The sequence below is a fragment of the Sceloporus occidentalis genome, unplaced genomic scaffold, assembly GCF_023333645.1.
Source record: "Sceloporus occidentalis isolate IW3139 unplaced genomic scaffold, rSceOcc1.0.p SCAF_54, whole genome shotgun sequence".
Taxonomy (NCBI): Eukaryota; Metazoa; Chordata; class Lepidosauria; order Squamata; family Phrynosomatidae; genus Sceloporus; species Sceloporus occidentalis.
Window position 1 is genome coordinate 1302928 of NW_028317034.1, and position 16669 is coordinate 1319596.

Below are 16669 nucleotides of genomic sequence, written 5' to 3' on the forward strand. Positions count from 1 at the left end.
TCTATTTCCATTGAGCCTTTGGATTCTGTGTGTAGCCTCCAGACACCCCCCCCACTTTTTGGAGCTGGATTTTATTATTTATTGGTTTTTATCAATTTTTTATTTGAAACATGAGTTTTCTCTTTGTTTATACTGTTCTCTTTTCTGTCTCAACTTTTGTAGGAATGGAAAACCGGAAAGAGGAAAGCAGAGAAAGATGAGACAGTTGGCTGTATGATTTTTTCTGCAATTGAACCGGAAGCTCCAGACCTTGACCTAATAGAAGTGTAATATGTTATTTTTTTTTCATTACCACATATATTTATGTTACTTACTGAAGCTTTAAGCAGAGACTAGCAGGACATAATGGCCCAGAAAGGTCTACTACAAAGGTTGTGTTTTAATTAAAATACCTTGAAATAGCTGGTATAAACTTTAGAGACTCAGTTATTTATTTTTACCTGTGAATTTTACCATTTCAAGAAATAGTTCCCAAACCACAAACTATAAAAAAATCCTCCCAACATATTTGTTCTATTCTCTAGAAAAATGATGAGGTGCCATTGTAAGACTGACCTGATTGTCTTTCTTTATATCCTCCTAATCTACTATATTTTTTAAGCTTTTTTTTTTTTTTACTATTGGTACTTTGTGCTTCTAAGACTTCAGATATTGTGCATGCTACTTCTATTTGTGCTTTCTCCCTAAAAAATAATAATCCAATATCTTTAATTAATTCATCTTGAAAATGATCATATACTATAGACTGATTATCATCTTCTAGACCTTTTGTGGAACATAACAGGAGCAGAGTATGCAGCCCTTATTAGCACTATATTTTTATGGGTTTTTTTATAAATAACAAAATTAGGTTTTCTCTGGTTATGAATGGAGGTCTTTTCTTAAAACATAAAAATCTGTTTTTAAGTGACTTAGATTTTTATGTTTTAAGAAAACACCATAACTATTTTTAAGTGACTATGTTATGGTATGTTGGTATGCGTCATTTGAGGATTGTCAGCCATTTTCTATGTTCTGTAAAATTGCCAGTTCCTTGGGTATTACTGGAAGCTTTATGTAGGCCAGAGCTGGTGTGTTGTCCAAAATAGGCCATTTTTAAATCCTTCACAAAGCTCCATTGACTATCCTAACAAAAGACCTTAAAGTGAAGCTTTTATTTTCCTGACTAACTAAATCTGACCAGCTGTAGGATACTTCAACTGACACACTGTTTCTTCCTAATATGTTTTCCCCATACTAATTAACTTCTTCAATACATTATCTGTAGCAGCCCAGTAGTTTTTGTAATAACCCCCCCCCAAAAAAAAAACCAAAAAAACATCTGGTAAAATAAATAATTTTTGCATCAGTTTATCTCCTAATATATCAGTCACACAAACTGGCTGAGACAGTGAAAATTATGTGTTTTGGTTCATAGCACACAATATCAACAATATGTATTCACCATATTTTATTAGTTTGTATTCTTCTACATTTTAGCATTTTTTCCATGCAGGCTGATTTTTTTTTTTCGTGCTTCTAAATTTCTGTCTCAATCCATAGTTATATCATGGAGTATAGTAAGAAAAACCTTTGTGTATTATGAAAACTGATGAGCTTGTGTTGCCTGGTCTCTGTTTCTCACTGTGTATGTTGAATGGCAGATAGCAAAATGCTGTGATTTAATGAATGGCATGTACTTGAATTATGCAGGGAGCAAAAATGCGAGGCAGTCGGTAAATTTACCAGAGCGATGGATGAAGGTGTAAAAGATTTGCTCACCGTGGGTCAGGAGCACTGGAAACGATGCACAGGACGTAAGTGTTTCGTGAGAATGCTAAGGCTACAACCACCATGCCTGTCAAAAACATGTTTTCTTGTGCAAAAACTTGTTTAAGGCTAGTTATTATTCCATTTTCCTAGAAAGTTTGTTTGCTCGGCAGTTGGGTTATTATATATCCTCATGCACTTATTGCATAGGCATCTTTACTCCTTGCAACAGGAGTTGAGTGATGAACCAAGCAATGCCCGTGCAACATACCAGGGCTACAGATTATAGGGAGGAAAAGCATTATAGAAAATGGTAGCAGTGGATCCTTAAGTATTTAAGTGAAAAGCTTAATCACTTTGTTAAGGATAACAGTGTTAATCCATTGGTAAATTGTATTGCAGTTTGTGGCAATACCTTTTTATAGTATTGTTTTTAACACAAGATTTAACACAAGTATTAACCGTCCTGCAAGAAAGCGTCCACCGTAATAATATTTGGGAGCCTGATTCTCTTGAAAGCTCACGCTAAAGACTAAAGCTAAATGTAAATATAATTCCAATTAAAAAAAAAACTCTTCGGCCTCTATTTTGACAAATAACCTTGCATGAAAATTCTGCTACAGTAATAATTAGAAATTGACTCACTTCCCAAGGGGTTTATATTTTAATATCCGTATCCCTTTTAATTAATTCTTTGATTGAAAGGTTCCAGCTTGTTTCTTGGCTGCTGGGTTGCTGTGATAGAGGCAAAACTGTTAACCTCTTTATCCACAACTAATCCTTTTGCATTTAATCAATTATTTTTTAAGCATGGGTAAATTGTTGTAATTATTCTGTTTAGTATGCAATCATTTTACTAAGAAGCTGCTATTAAGCAAAAAAAAAAAAAAGTTTCCAGTGTTAACTGTATATTTGATAAACAGAAATCTACCATTATTTATATTTCTACAAACCCAGTCCAGAGAACTGTTTATTAAGGGTTTTTTTTAGCAGATGGGTAGAAAGTGGGGAAAAAGGATGCCCAAAGACAAGAAATTCCGTTCCAATTTACTTTTGAATCTCAAGCCACAGGTTAACCCACCATTGTAGGCCCAGTTAGTGGATTTCAATGTGTTTTCCCACCCACATTTTGTCCCATGCATTTTTATTCATACCCACCAGCTGTCTGATACATGAAATATATTTTTAGGGTATCACTGATTCAGTATTTTAAAGGCTGCCCTAAAACTCCAGTGGCAGATATTCTTAAAATCCAACTTGTTCGAAGATTGTCACTTACTGATTGTTTATGTTGTGTAGATGATACCCTGCTCTTTGCACACGAGAAGAAGGGCTAACAAGTTGATTTTTTTAATTTTATTTCAAAAGCATTACCCAAGGAATATCAGAAGATTGGGAAGGCATTACAGAACTTGTCACAAGTTTTCAGCACCAGTGGTTATCAAGGTATTTTTGTGTGTCTCTGAGATCCCTCTTACACGTTAATGTGTCTGCGTACGACTGTGGAAAGACATTGAACGAAAATGATATCTCTCTTACAATGACTTTTGGAAGAAATGGTCTCATAGTACTAGCTTAAATGTGATGTAAAGCCTAAAGTTCTAATGCTAAAAATATCCTGAAAAGTTATTTTTAAATGTCAACTAGCCATCACGAGTTTGCTGTTTTCTACAGGTGAAACAGATCTGAACAGTGCAATCACAGAAGCAGGGAAAACATATGAAGCTATAGCGACTCTAGTAGAAGAACAGGTAAAGAAATGCATGGAATGGCATAGAAACAAAAGTCTCAGTGGCAGCAAATTGCTTGAAGTGGTTATAAGAAACCAGACTGAAAGATCGCATCAATATAAAATATATAATGGATGCTGGATATGCCAGACGGATCTGTCAATTTCTCATGTCTTTTACAGTGTAAAAAACTAAAACTTTGTATGTGTATAAGTGTGCTGGAAGCTATCCTCATGGAATCTGGACAACAGGATTATGATTGCTCTTCTATGTTAAACTCACACACTCACACAAAAACATCCTCACTCATTATACCTAACACCTCACTCATATGACACCTTTACTTTGCCTAGAACTCTTCTCGATAACTGCTCTCAGATTATGCAAACAGACGCGATATTAGAGAGGGGTCCTACTACGTGACCTAGCGAATTCTTGCTTTCGCAAGTGGGCCGGTCCAATTGGAATTCTGTACTAACCAGCCTACGTTTAAAGTCACTTAACTCTTCAGTACGACCCGTTCTACTGCCAATGTTTGTCTATGGATTTCCACAGAAAATGACTATATAAGATAGTTATGTACTGACGCCTATATATATTGTTGTTTTAATATGTGTGCCTGCATAGTAAAGCTGAATAACTTATCTCCACTGATAGATATTCTTTCTTTTTATCAGCCAAAGAAAGATCTCCATTTTCTTATGGAAACTAATCATGAATACAAGGGCTTCTTAAGTTGCTTTCCAGACATTATTTCTGCTCACAAGGTAACATATTTGTTGGCATTTTATACCTTAATATAGGTGTGTGTGTATGTCCATATGTGTGTATATGTGTGTGTATATATATATATATATATATATATGTATATATATATGTGTGTGTGTGTTACCTATTATGCTATTTACTTTGTATATCTAACAATTATTGACAGAGGCTTTAAAGTGTTCAGCTGCTGTTATAAAAAGGAATTAAAATCCAAATCCGGTTGTCATCAAGACAAAATAAAGAGAACTTACTCCAAAAGCTAAAGGTCAAGAAAGTACTTGTTCATATCAAAAATCAAGGGTTAGAAAAATAATTACAAATGCATTAAAACTAATAATTGTGTTTAAGCCATTTTCTTGGGGATTTGTGCAAGTATGCATTATTCACACCAAGTCAAGTCAAACATTAATTTTTTTTCTTGACACATTGCTTGCACAAATGGCAGTGTGCATATGGTAGTAAATTAATAGAAAAAATACAATTTAAAATAGTTGTTCCTATATTTGAAGTTTGAGTAACTGAACTTCTATATAATTAAAGCATATATGCTTTGACACAAATTTCGTAAATACTCAGGGAGCTAATTCAGAGATAGTTAACAAGTTAACCAATTCTATTAGAGATTTCCTAGAAAACAGGTATTGTTTTCCCACTATGCTCGAACAGAATCTGTTGGCTGACCGTTACGATGTATTTTCAAAGCAATGCCTTCACCCTGATTGTTTTCTCCGCGAACAGGGAGCAATTGAGAAAGTGAAAGAAAGTGACAAGCTCGTGGCTACAAGTAAAATCACACAACAGGATAAGTTAAATATGATTAAACGAGTGAGCACTATGTCGTTTGCACTTCAAGGTAAGAATTTCCCTTATTGAGCAGACACTTCTCATTCCAAAACAGTATACAAAACCCAGCCTTCCGTGTTCTTCTGGTGATATTTTCTTTATATCCCCACAGCCGAAATGAATCACTTTCACTCCAATCGGATTTACGATTACAATAGCGTAATCCGCCTATACCTTGAGCAGCAGGTCCAGTTTTATGAAGCGGTAAGTTCTCCCCTTAAAAACAACTAGTCTGTTAACATTACTAAGTAGCTTAAACCTTCATCATTTCTTCATCTGCTCTTATCGGTTTTTATAAGCATACGGAGTGGCAACATATTTACATTTTTTTTGTGTTTTTTAATTGAAAAAAATCTCTAAATCGTTTTAGGCTAATAATAATTTTAATAATTAAAAATCCATGCTCACTGGTTTATTTGGTATTGTTGATCAGATATATTTTATGTATATCATATTCTACAATACTGTACATTATTTTACCACTCCTAAATAACTTACAGAAAACTAACCATCAAAGAAATGTCTGTCCTATACATATACCTCTAGTGCTGTCCCAGGCCTTACCTACCATATGCTCCCTCCTCACGCCACCTTCCTCTGTTGAACACGGGCATATGAAATCCTATCCTGGTGCTCCACCTTTTAAGGAGGCCTAGTAACGGGCAGATATGAACTATGGAGACAGTACTGACTTGGCACAGTACTCTAACCGGCCCGTAAATCAGTGGCACCAAAGAGGCTGATCAGGGTCCCTGTTATACCTGCTGTCCTGGACCTGCCTAGTTGGCCTAGGCAAGAATACGACATTGTGTCTATGTAGATGAGTGTACATGGTAGATTTTAACTATGTTTAAGGCAAAAGTGTTCACGGATTGCACTGAACATGTCTACTGGTTGAACATGTTTCTTTTAGGTTCAGTTTTAACATATGCCCTTTCATTTGCTCGCTTGCATTTCTAGATTGCTGAAAAGTTGAAGGAGGCCCTCAGCCGATTTCCTGTCATGTAACAAGATTACTCAGCACGGACCTGAAAAGTAACTTGGAAGTGCCTATTTCCGATTGGTGGACATCTTTAAGCCATCAGGACTCTGCACCCAGGAGTGAAAACCTGGATTTGCACTGCTGCATTTATAATGCATCTTTACTCAAATTAGGATGTTTGGTTAAAATAGTTACCTGTCCTTCGATGATGGGATTTTCCAGTGCACTTACATGTTATGGCTTATGAAGTACCTGTACAAATGAACTTGCATAAATTTAATGCCTTTTTTGCTTCCTGTTCAGTGCCAGAGTTTATGAATATGCTACAGACGAAGGGAAACTCAGAAGATCACCACACTGACGTTCACCTTGTTGTGATCTTTTGTCTGTAAATGGCTGATGTGCCTATTCATAAGGTTACATCAACACTGTGCTTTGCAATTCTCATATCATATTCACATTAATTCAAGATATTGCTAACAATAAAACATGTATCATATAAATATGTGTGTGTGTATGTATGTATATATATATATATATATATATATATACACACATACATACATACATACATGCATTATCAATGTCTGGTTGCACACCATGAAAAGTTTTCATAAGAACGTTATAGTTACCCAGCTTTTTTACAATTACAATTTTTTCTTTCCCGCTGTCAACTTTAATTATTCTTGGTGGTGCCACTCAGGAAAAAGCAAAAACAGTTTCTTTTTATAATAAACATCAGAAACTGAGCTGTTGGATTATTACGATAGACAATTTATCTTTAAGTTGTCTGATAAATATACAAGATGTAAAGAACAGAATTCTATAATGGTGGATTATACCATTTTAATCTAAAAGATATTTGATGTATTCATTCATGGGTATTTATTTGTAAAGACATGAAACACTTCTACCGTAAACATTGCGTGGTTAGTTTTGATCGTGTAAGATGACTAGGGGTGCATGTTTTAAATATTTCAGTAAAGGTAATTGATTTGTGAAATATACATGACCACAATATCCCACCACACAGCTTAAATGTAATTACATGTTCAATGAGAAGAAGAAAAAAAATGCAGGCATATTCACAAGTTCAGTGTATTTTAGTGTCGTAGTTAGAATCTTCAACAAATAATAAATTGACCAATTTTCGACAAAAAATTGTAGTAAACCTTAAATAATAATTTGATTATTTGTATTCTATAAAGTGATGATTGTGCCAGAGGTAAGGATAATTGTGATTTTAACTCCCTCATCACTGTTCATTATAAAGGAGTTTCTCAGCCAAGAGGGCTGAGCTGGCCATACATAATTCAGTTTTAACTCAGATTTAACTCTAGCTCAGCTGTTCCAACTGGGGTTAGACCTTCATAATGTACAATGGAGTTAATGGGCTAAAATACAACATTCCTATCAACTCAGCATTTAGTGAATAAACCCCAAGAAGGTCAAATAACACAGAATACATAAATGAAAAGATCATGATTATATACATATACACACATGTATGTATAATAGTTAGATTTTCTCCACCCCATCCATAACAATAACATGAAAGTTTAAGGCTAAGTAATTGTCTGAAGTTTGCCCTTACAATATTTGTTATTTCAAACACTGGTATGATGAGAAACTCGAACTCTATTATTGTAAGGCTACTTAGGTAAAAATGTATGGAAAAAATATGATATATGATACTTGGATATCTATTCAATCACCCCACAAGATTTGCTTGATGGTAGAGAGCCACTTATCGCTTGAGGTCTCTTGATTTAAGTATGTACCAGCTTTGCATACATTTATTTGCTTACATGGAAGATTAATTCAAGGTTGTTTGGGTTTGTTGGATTAACACGTTGCTTGCATAAGTATTCAACGCCCGTGCTTTACCCAGATGAAAGAAAATGGTCAAACGAGGACACAATTACTTTACCATTGGCTTCCATCTGTGAACCATTAACATTGCTGTCAAATTTCAGGAGAAAACTCCCTGAATGATCATAGCTTAGCATGGAGACCTAAAAGAAAATTAAGACAAAAGAGTACACTCCAAATCTCACCACACTTGGCCCAATAATTAGGAAGCGAAGGCTGCATCACACCACTGAGGCACTACCAAGAAAAGGTAATCCATCAAGAAAAAAACCATCAAAAGGTACCAACGCAAGGGTTTATTGGCATGAGAATGCACCAGCTGTAAGGTAGGACAATGTTTTGCAATCAGATAAAACCAGGATAGAGCTTTGAATGGTGCAAACCTAACACTGGCCATGTCTCACAACACACTGTCCCTACACTCGGATATAGTGGTGATAGTAAATAGGAACGCTTCTGTAGGGCCTGAGCATTTTGTTACAAAAGGAAAAATGGTGGAACAAAATACAAAGAGATGCTTAAAGAGCACATGCCCCAGCCCACTTAAAAAGCTGAAGCTTTGGAAGGGAATTCCTTTTTCAGTAGGACAATGATCTCAAGTCAGGGCCAAGACAATATTTGACTGTGTCAAGAACAAGAAGTTTAATGTCCTTTATTGACCCAGTAAAAATCCTGATTTTTGTGTCACTATTTGCAAATTGCAGTCCACAAATCACATCCAACTAACGCGAACAACCTAATGCAAAGAAAAAATTTGCCCAAACCATTCTGAGACTGTGAAACTGGTACATACTTACCCTACAAAAATGTAAAGCTGTCATTGCAGCAAAGGGTGGCTCTCCCAGATAATGAGTGAAAGTTACACTTCTAAAAGAAACACATTTATGTTCTAAATTTTCATTCATAACATTTTACTCAAATAATAATACCAATGTCACCTTACAGTATTCAATTTTGAATTTCAGTGTTTTAAAATAAAATGATAGAGAATAAAATGTAAGTTTATATTTGTAATATATTATGCCTAAAAGCTTTTTTTGAAGCCACTGTATGTGTAGATAGAGTTAGTAGCTTGAAAAGCTGTTATGTTCTATTGAAAAAGTATGTTAACGGGGTAAAAAATACCCTATATTTTTTTTTAAGCAAAATCCATGGACTTTTATATCCAAGTTAGGATAGAATGCGGATATATGGACGTGACTTATTTTTATGTTACACCCTGTCTTCATCATATAAATATGTAGCTATTTAGTTACTTGGACATATAATGTACCTTTAGGTTTAAGAGGGGTTATGCTGATACGTCTGTGGACAAATAATAACAGGATATGAAGTGGATTTAAAAAAATGAGATAGAAATATATGGGGTTCTTAATACATAATGCATGTGGCCAGCTCAAGTGTCCTGCAAGACAGGCTGAGCTGACCCTGCATAATTCCAGTGGTGAGGTGACTTTTCATTAATTTAACTATGAATTTTACAGGACCAATCAAGCTCTTTCGGTTTGAGAAACTCATTGGGATTGGGTGTTTGTAATACAAAGTAGAATCCTGCAATTTACCTGTAAACTCACACATTAGTGAAAAAAAAATGTGAGAGGGCTGGTCAGTCATACTATGCCGGAGTGGAGTGTTTCACCACTTACAAATAAAAACAGCCAAGCTTCGAAGAATCCCACACTGAGGATCCATGATCACTGTACTTTTCTATGTACTTTTAAATAAAAAATAAAACTTGTGTGACCCTTCCACTTCCCTGTTTCCATCTATCCGAATGACTTTTTTTTTCTTTCAAGAAGAAAACCTTTATCTCCCACCCAAGCTTTCCAAATTTATAAAACCTTAAGAAAATTGCTTTATTTTACTTCCCGCCCCTTTGCATATACTCTTTTTATCTTTATAAATGAATATATACATATTTATAAAATAAAAAACATGTAATTTCCATATTTTTACTATTGTTTTTTATTTATTTTTAAACATTAAAATAATTTCCATGTCATCCTTGGCAGCAATATCTGAGGTAGGGCAAGAAGAGCAGAGTTTTAAAAGAAAGAGCTACTCTTTTGCATACCCAGTGCTCTTCCTGCCCTACCTATAGATAGGAGCGAGACCATCTCCCATTTTTGTTTGGGGGCGGCTACCTGTTCTCTGCCCTTTTTTTTTTTTTTTTTTATGTACCATATGTCTTTGGACAAGATCCCTTAGAATCCTGCTATGGATTCCAGACCCAGGAAGGCTGTGGCCAAGACTAAACATCTTGCATGGGCCTCCTGTCATAAGGCCCTGTCTGACCACAAGTGCAAGGTTTGTTCAGTCCTCTGTTGTCCTACTTTAGATGTGAATTTCTGTCTTAGTTGAAGACTGAATCGCAGTCCATCTTTAAATACTTCCGCAACCTTCACCAGGCTTTCCCTCCTCATCCATATCCTATCCTATCCCCTCCCAACCTTTACCTCAGCCTCTTAAGACTGAGACTTCTGAGCTATGATTTTTCATGAAGATGAGGTTGAGATCTTGGGGTCAGATCAGGACTAGACATAGAGGAGCCCAGGAAGCCTAAGACCCTCCATATTCATGACGCTATTTCCCACATTATTATGGAGGAGTGGAAGCATATAAAAAATATTACATTTTTGTCTTAAATGTATTTTTGCAGAACAGAAAAGTTTTTGTTTTTCCAGTCAAGAAGGAATCTTTAGCATGATAGCTTTTATAGGCAAGCATAAAAAATATGTGAAGTTTTTGGTTATAATAGCACCAAAGAAAATCTTCAAATGATGTTAATCCAGGTTATGGCCACAGCAGAAGCTCATTACGGTCGCAGTTGTAAGCCAGCAATGCCAGCACTTTCTGTCTGTTGATTATTTTTTTGATGTCTCTTTACCCCTGTGGTAAATTAATATATTTGTCCCATATCAAGGGCCAAAAAATTCTGGTACATACACATTTGAATGGTGTCAAATATAACCCTTTCATTGTTGCAATGAATGTAAAGATTAAAATTTAGTATAATTATAATTTAAAAATCTTTACATACTTACTGGCTTCAAAAAGCAGGCCATTTAGCTACTAAGGGCTGCTAATAACTGCTCTTGTCTGCCAACACTTATTGGGTTAAAATAATTCTAATCAGTGACATATTTCTTTTTTCTTAAAATCGAACTCTCATTTACAGATTTCATAACTATATTTATTAAAAGAACCCATAGCTCATGATTTTTGTTTAGTAATTAGTGTAGTTGATATATTTAGTTTAACCCGTTCAGGAGTGAGGGTTTTTCCTACCCTAAGGTCCAGTGGTTTTTGGGGACTTTTATCCTGTTTTTTTAAAATTGTGATTTCCCTTTTCCATGTTTGATGTTGTCGGGATTGGGCAGGTATTGGCGTTAGTAGACAGGGAGGCACCACTTGCAGAAAACTACTGACCACAGAGACTGATAAGACCCAAGAGACTCATGGAAATGGAAACCAGCGGGAGCAAGAAAGCTGAAATATGTATAGCCCAAGGTCCATTTGGCAGGCAGCAAGGTCGACAGGCAACAAAGTTAGTACATGGTACACAGGCAGACAGGCAGGAGTTGGTAGGCAGGCAGCAAGCTTCGTACACGTTAGAGGTACATAGGCAGCCAGCAATGTTTACAGAGTAATGAGGTAAAATAGCCACTAAAGCACAGCACAGGAAGAAGCTCAGTTTTGGGGAGGCAACAGAACTACTGAGCACTGGCATGTAAGTCTTGAGACTTTTTATAGTGCTGCTGGGGTCAAAAGCAAGGTGGCCCCTTGCCCCTGGACCTGGAAAGACTGCTGCTGAAGGGGTGGCGATAAACATAGGCACTACCCTATGCCTACCCTCTCTGTTGAGCTGCCCTGGGCTGCCGTCTCCACTCCCTCTTGCAGTTTGTCAGCATTTGAGGTGTCAGTTCCCAGGGCCGGATTAAGAGCATCATGGGCCTGGTGTTTAGGATTTTGGTGGGCCTTTTTTTGAAATAAATAAAATGGAATGGACAGAATCTTAACTCCTCGACATCCATGTGTACTGGATAGAGAACATCAGTGCTCGGCAGATAGTATATGTGACAGAATGACCTGTCATACAGGGGCCCAAGGTAGTCAGAGATGGCTCCAGCCTGGCTGTCAAACAGGCAGGAACTCCATTGTTTAATTAATCCCATCAATAGGATTGCAGACTGGGGATTAAAGGTTGGGTTGAATACAATTATCTGTTGATTTATGTTAATGAAGTTCTGTGGCTATATGAGTCTACGTTTTACTACAATAAACTGTTCATTCCTGCTGTACTCAGTCCAAGGTAGTTGTGTCTACTTATTGGGTACACATAGCAGGGTTCCAAGGTGCGCATGCTGGCTGGTGCTGGAAGTGATTCCGGGGACAACAGGAGGATACATGTGGGTGATCTCTGGGAGTTACTACAGCTCTCTTGGTGAACCCGTTACAGTATAAGATAGAATCTTATGTGATGGGAGTGGGAGTACATCAGTACACTAAAAAAAAGTCACCATCATACACGGGACCCCTGAAGCCACTGACACCCGCATCCGGGGGGGTTTCCACGGACGGTTTCCCTGTCAGGTCCCAAAGGATTTCTCCTCAGCTTCCAGTGCACAAGATACTGAAGTGTTCCTCTTCCTGGACCTCATATTCTTCATCGCCATTGAATTGGATAGGAGCTGGGGGGTGGTTGACACCAATGAAGCAATAGGAAATTGAAAAATTTGGGGCTGAGTTTTTTTGCTGGAACAGGGAGTTTGAGATTAGTAGTGGAAAGCCATACCTTGTCCTTGATGCAGTAGTAAGGTGGTGGAGATCTTCAATGGTAAACATGTTTCTCGAAGAAAATTTAGGATTTACACATTTTGAAGGTGAGTAAATCCTTGACAATGGGAGTGAAGGCAATCAGCAGCACAGGGAATGGAACCTGTTTTAGGGTTGCCTCGAAACCAGTAGGGGTGAAAACTATAATTCGCGAAGAATGGGGACATATTAGTAAATTGGTGCCTTATAATGGCCTGGCAAAAAAGAGTCGTACAAAGTCTGGAGAACCTGGTGTCAAGAAGGTACATTTTTCCACCGTGGAGGGAACATTCCCTCAAAAGAGGAACAGCCAGCAAGAAGTGGTTTCTGTAGTTTATGTGTATTCAGCTTGATGCCATCAATCAGAGAAGATGTGGTAGCTAAAAACTGCGTAAGATGTAGGACAATATCTAATGAAATATTGGAAGAATCGGGGGTAATGTAAACGAGAAAGTGTGTCTACCTTGCCATTACGTGAACCTGGTTTATAGGTAATATGGAGGAAAAACCTGGAGAAAAAAAGGGCCTGTCAAGCTTGTAGTGGTCAGAGAGGTTGTGTTTCTCTTAAATATTCAAGGGTTTTTTTGACCACTAAACCCAGTTACAGGATAGTGAGCTACCCCCAGTAGATGTCTCCATTCCTCTAAGGCGAGTTTTATGACTAAAAATTCACAATCTCCTACATTTTAGTTGTGTTCCAAAGGGGACAGTTTGAGAGAAAAATAGGAGAGACTATCTCCTTATCACCTGAGAATTGTGAGAGAATGGTACCAGCAGCGGATTTCTCCACTGAAAGTAAAAGGGTTTCTGTGGGTCAGGGAGAATCAGGATAGGCATGAGCAGAAGGGTTCCAGTGAAGTTGCATTTTCCTGTGAGTTAGTGCAGTAATGGTTTGAATGATAGACAAAAAATGTTCAAATAAGTTGACAAAAAATTGGCAAATCCAATAAACCATTGTACAATTTTAACAGATGATGGCACTGGCCAGTCAGTTATGGCAGATACTTTTGTAGGATCTATAGCAACACTAAAACCCTGGGAAGTAGGCTGTCCTTAGTGTTGCATGCTGGGATATGACATCATATTCTGGAGCTCTGGCTTTTAAGAATGTGTGGCACCTGCTCAGTGTTTTTACAATGCCTAATCTTTGGCTACTTATCCCTCACTCACTGAAGGATGTCTTGAGGCTTGCCTGGCCCTTATGTGGGGCTAATTCTGTCCATAATAAAACTGTATTTTAGATTCCACCTATATTCCTAGTATAAATGTGCAGACATTATTATTATTATTATCTTTCCTTTATATAGCATCAATAATTTATGCAGCGCTTCTTACAATACATATATTCAAGGGGTATGACAACACAAGAAATGACCGACTAAGACAACCTGATACATTAGGTGGAGAGAGCCCTGCTCACAAGCTTGCAATCTTGAGGACTTGCCCATCTCTTTGACGCTTCAGTTTGACATTTGGCATTTCATTTATTTCAACTAAGTTGATACTAAGATACTTTTTTATCCACTTTAGATAATGTCTGCATGGCCTTTAGAGACTATACTTAGTGTTTAAGATAAGTGTTATATTCCCCTGTCACATAAGACCGTTTTGCAAATATTCATGGTATGTGCCAGTCCCTCTAAGGAACCACAGCTTGTACTGTGTTATAATAGCAAACATATGGTACAGCATTCACTTTACAAATGCACAGGGTTTTTTTTCACAAATATTCTCTTCCTTCCTCTTTTTCAGGTATAATATTCTGTAAATCATAACAAAACACATTTTTCTTTTATGCTGAATACATTAAGAAATATTGAGTCAGAAGTATACTCTTTCAATAACGTTTCAATAAAACCGGTTTGAATGCTGTTTTTTATTAAAAAAAAGGAAACCATAATTGAATACAGAACTGAAAACCATCTACGACTTGTATTATTATTATTGCAGCATTCGAAACATCATCCCTGGTATTGTGCAATTCTTAAAGCCTTTTGAAAAATATTTTTATCGTGAAAGATTTTGTCTCCTCCTAATTCTGGGAAACCCTTGTGATATAAATCAGGTACTGATAGGCTATTGCCTTGGGAATTTAAACATTTCTGTGTGGTTATTAAAAGTATTTGGAAGAGAGATCTCATAGGGTTTACAAAATGTAAAAAAAAGATACTATTCTTCAAACTTGTATCAGTAGGGTGCAATGTTTAATAACTGAGCTGTCGTTCCTCAGTCCTTACCCTGAGGAACTTACCTCGTGGTGACTAGGTGTTTTTGTTATTCATGTTTCTACCATATTTATCTAAAGATCTAAAACCGCAGCCTTGTGAGACAGGCTGACTACCGGAAAATTAGAAAATTTTCAAAATGCACAGTAGGATCAATTCTCACACTCCCTGTGTATGGTAATTTACTTTGCATACAAGTTTATAGGTAAATGCAAAGTGACCATTTTGCAAACAATAAATGTTATTGATTCATATGCCAATAGTGCCAGTGCCGCCATCATAGAGTCTCTGATGACCTGGGAGTCTCCTACGCTGCAGGGGCCGCTGCAGGCAGTTAGTTAGACGATCTAAGAGAGAGGGAGAGAGAGATCAAGAGAAGATGGGTAGAGCTAGGTGTCATCGGCATACAGGTGGCACTGAAAGCCAAAGGTTGAGATGAGTTTGCCAAGTAATATAGTGTAAAGTGAGAACAGAAGAGATCCTAGAAATGAGCCTTGGGGTACCCAACAGAGGGGAAGGGGAAGTGTTACCGGAGTAGGAGGCGCTGAAGGTACGATAAGAAAGAAAGGATGTGAACCAGGAAAGAGCAGTGTTATAGAGGTCATGAGTTTGAATGAGAAGAGGGTGATCCACAGTGTCCAAAGCAGCAGAAAGGTCCAGTAGAATTAGCATAGAGTAGTGACAAAGTCTGTGTAGGAGAGCTAGAAAGAATTATGAAAGTATAACAAGTTAAGGAGGAAACAATCACATATTTATAAATAACTGCCACACGGATTGTGCGGTACAAATCAGGATTCCCTTCTTTTGTTGTCCACTAGAGGGAGCATTTCGGCTTTACCTGCTCAGCCAGCAAGGAGGAGTCGTAGAAGAACAAAGTAGTAAACTCCCATAGAGCCTGTGTTCAAGTCCTCACCCGAAAAGGAGACGAGCCGTAGGGAACAGGGTAAACAAACAAGAGAAAGAGGCACCCCGGAAGCAGAGTAAATGCAGAGGACTCTTATAAAAGAGAATACATAATGGTTCCAGGAAAGCACACAGGAAACAAGTGTTGGTGAATTACAAGCTTTTTCCATTAAGGCAAAGAGTTAGGAATTCGAACGGGTCGTGCACGCTTTGGAACTGATCGCTTAATTCGAAAGGAGCATTGAAGGAGACCCGGTGCCATCTGCCCTGGATCTAGCATAAGTATACAATCACAAGGTGGGTTGAAGATAGGATCCACGTTATGCATCAGCTTTAAGCAGATGATGTGTACATCCTGGGTGTGTACCTGGAACCCAATCTGAGGACAGCTGTCACACATTTACCGAACTGGTGTTTGGGACATGGACAACGGTAGCCGAATGCGGATCATCTGTTACTTTCCGATCTGGTTTTAGTGGTTGTTATATACTTCCTGCGGATTTAGGGGTTTGGGTTGGGCTGGAGAAAGGACTGGGATCACTTTCTACACAGTGGAAGAAGTCGCATGAAGGAATTGGGTGAAATCCGGTTTCGGATCCTCGCCAACGAGTCCCGATCACCTTTTTTCCTCGTGATCTGAGGACCGAGTAAGATGCATTCGGTACCCTATCAAGTATAAGGGTGTATAGTAAAGCGATTGCCCTCTATTTGCCCCCTCCCTGGTGGCAGTTCCTGAGAAATATGTGCTTGTTCCAGACACCACACTGCTGATTTGGGCTGCC

At 37.5% G+C, this 16669-nt stretch overlaps 1 protein-coding gene across 1 annotated transcript in view; it reads left to right on the top strand.

Annotated features, from left to right (window-relative positions):
- The window catches only part of LOC149288013 (sorting nexin-9-like), a 44907-nt gene extending 38809 nt beyond the window's left edge, over positions 1 to 6098 (top strand). The window contains exons 11-18 of the mRNA XM_089492154.1: positions 163 to 266; positions 1693 to 1796; positions 3118 to 3195; positions 3424 to 3500; positions 4157 to 4246; positions 4986 to 5100; positions 5203 to 5294; positions 6051 to 6098. Coding sequence (XP_089348280.1) covers positions 163 to 266; positions 1693 to 1796; positions 3118 to 3195; positions 3424 to 3500; positions 4157 to 4246; positions 4986 to 5100; positions 5203 to 5294; positions 6051 to 6098 — 708 coding nt within the window. The remainder of the gene's footprint in view (positions 1 to 162; positions 267 to 1692; positions 1797 to 3117; positions 3196 to 3423; positions 3501 to 4156; positions 4247 to 4985; positions 5101 to 5202; positions 5295 to 6050) is intronic.
- Positions 6099 to 16669: the final 10571 nt, after the last annotated feature.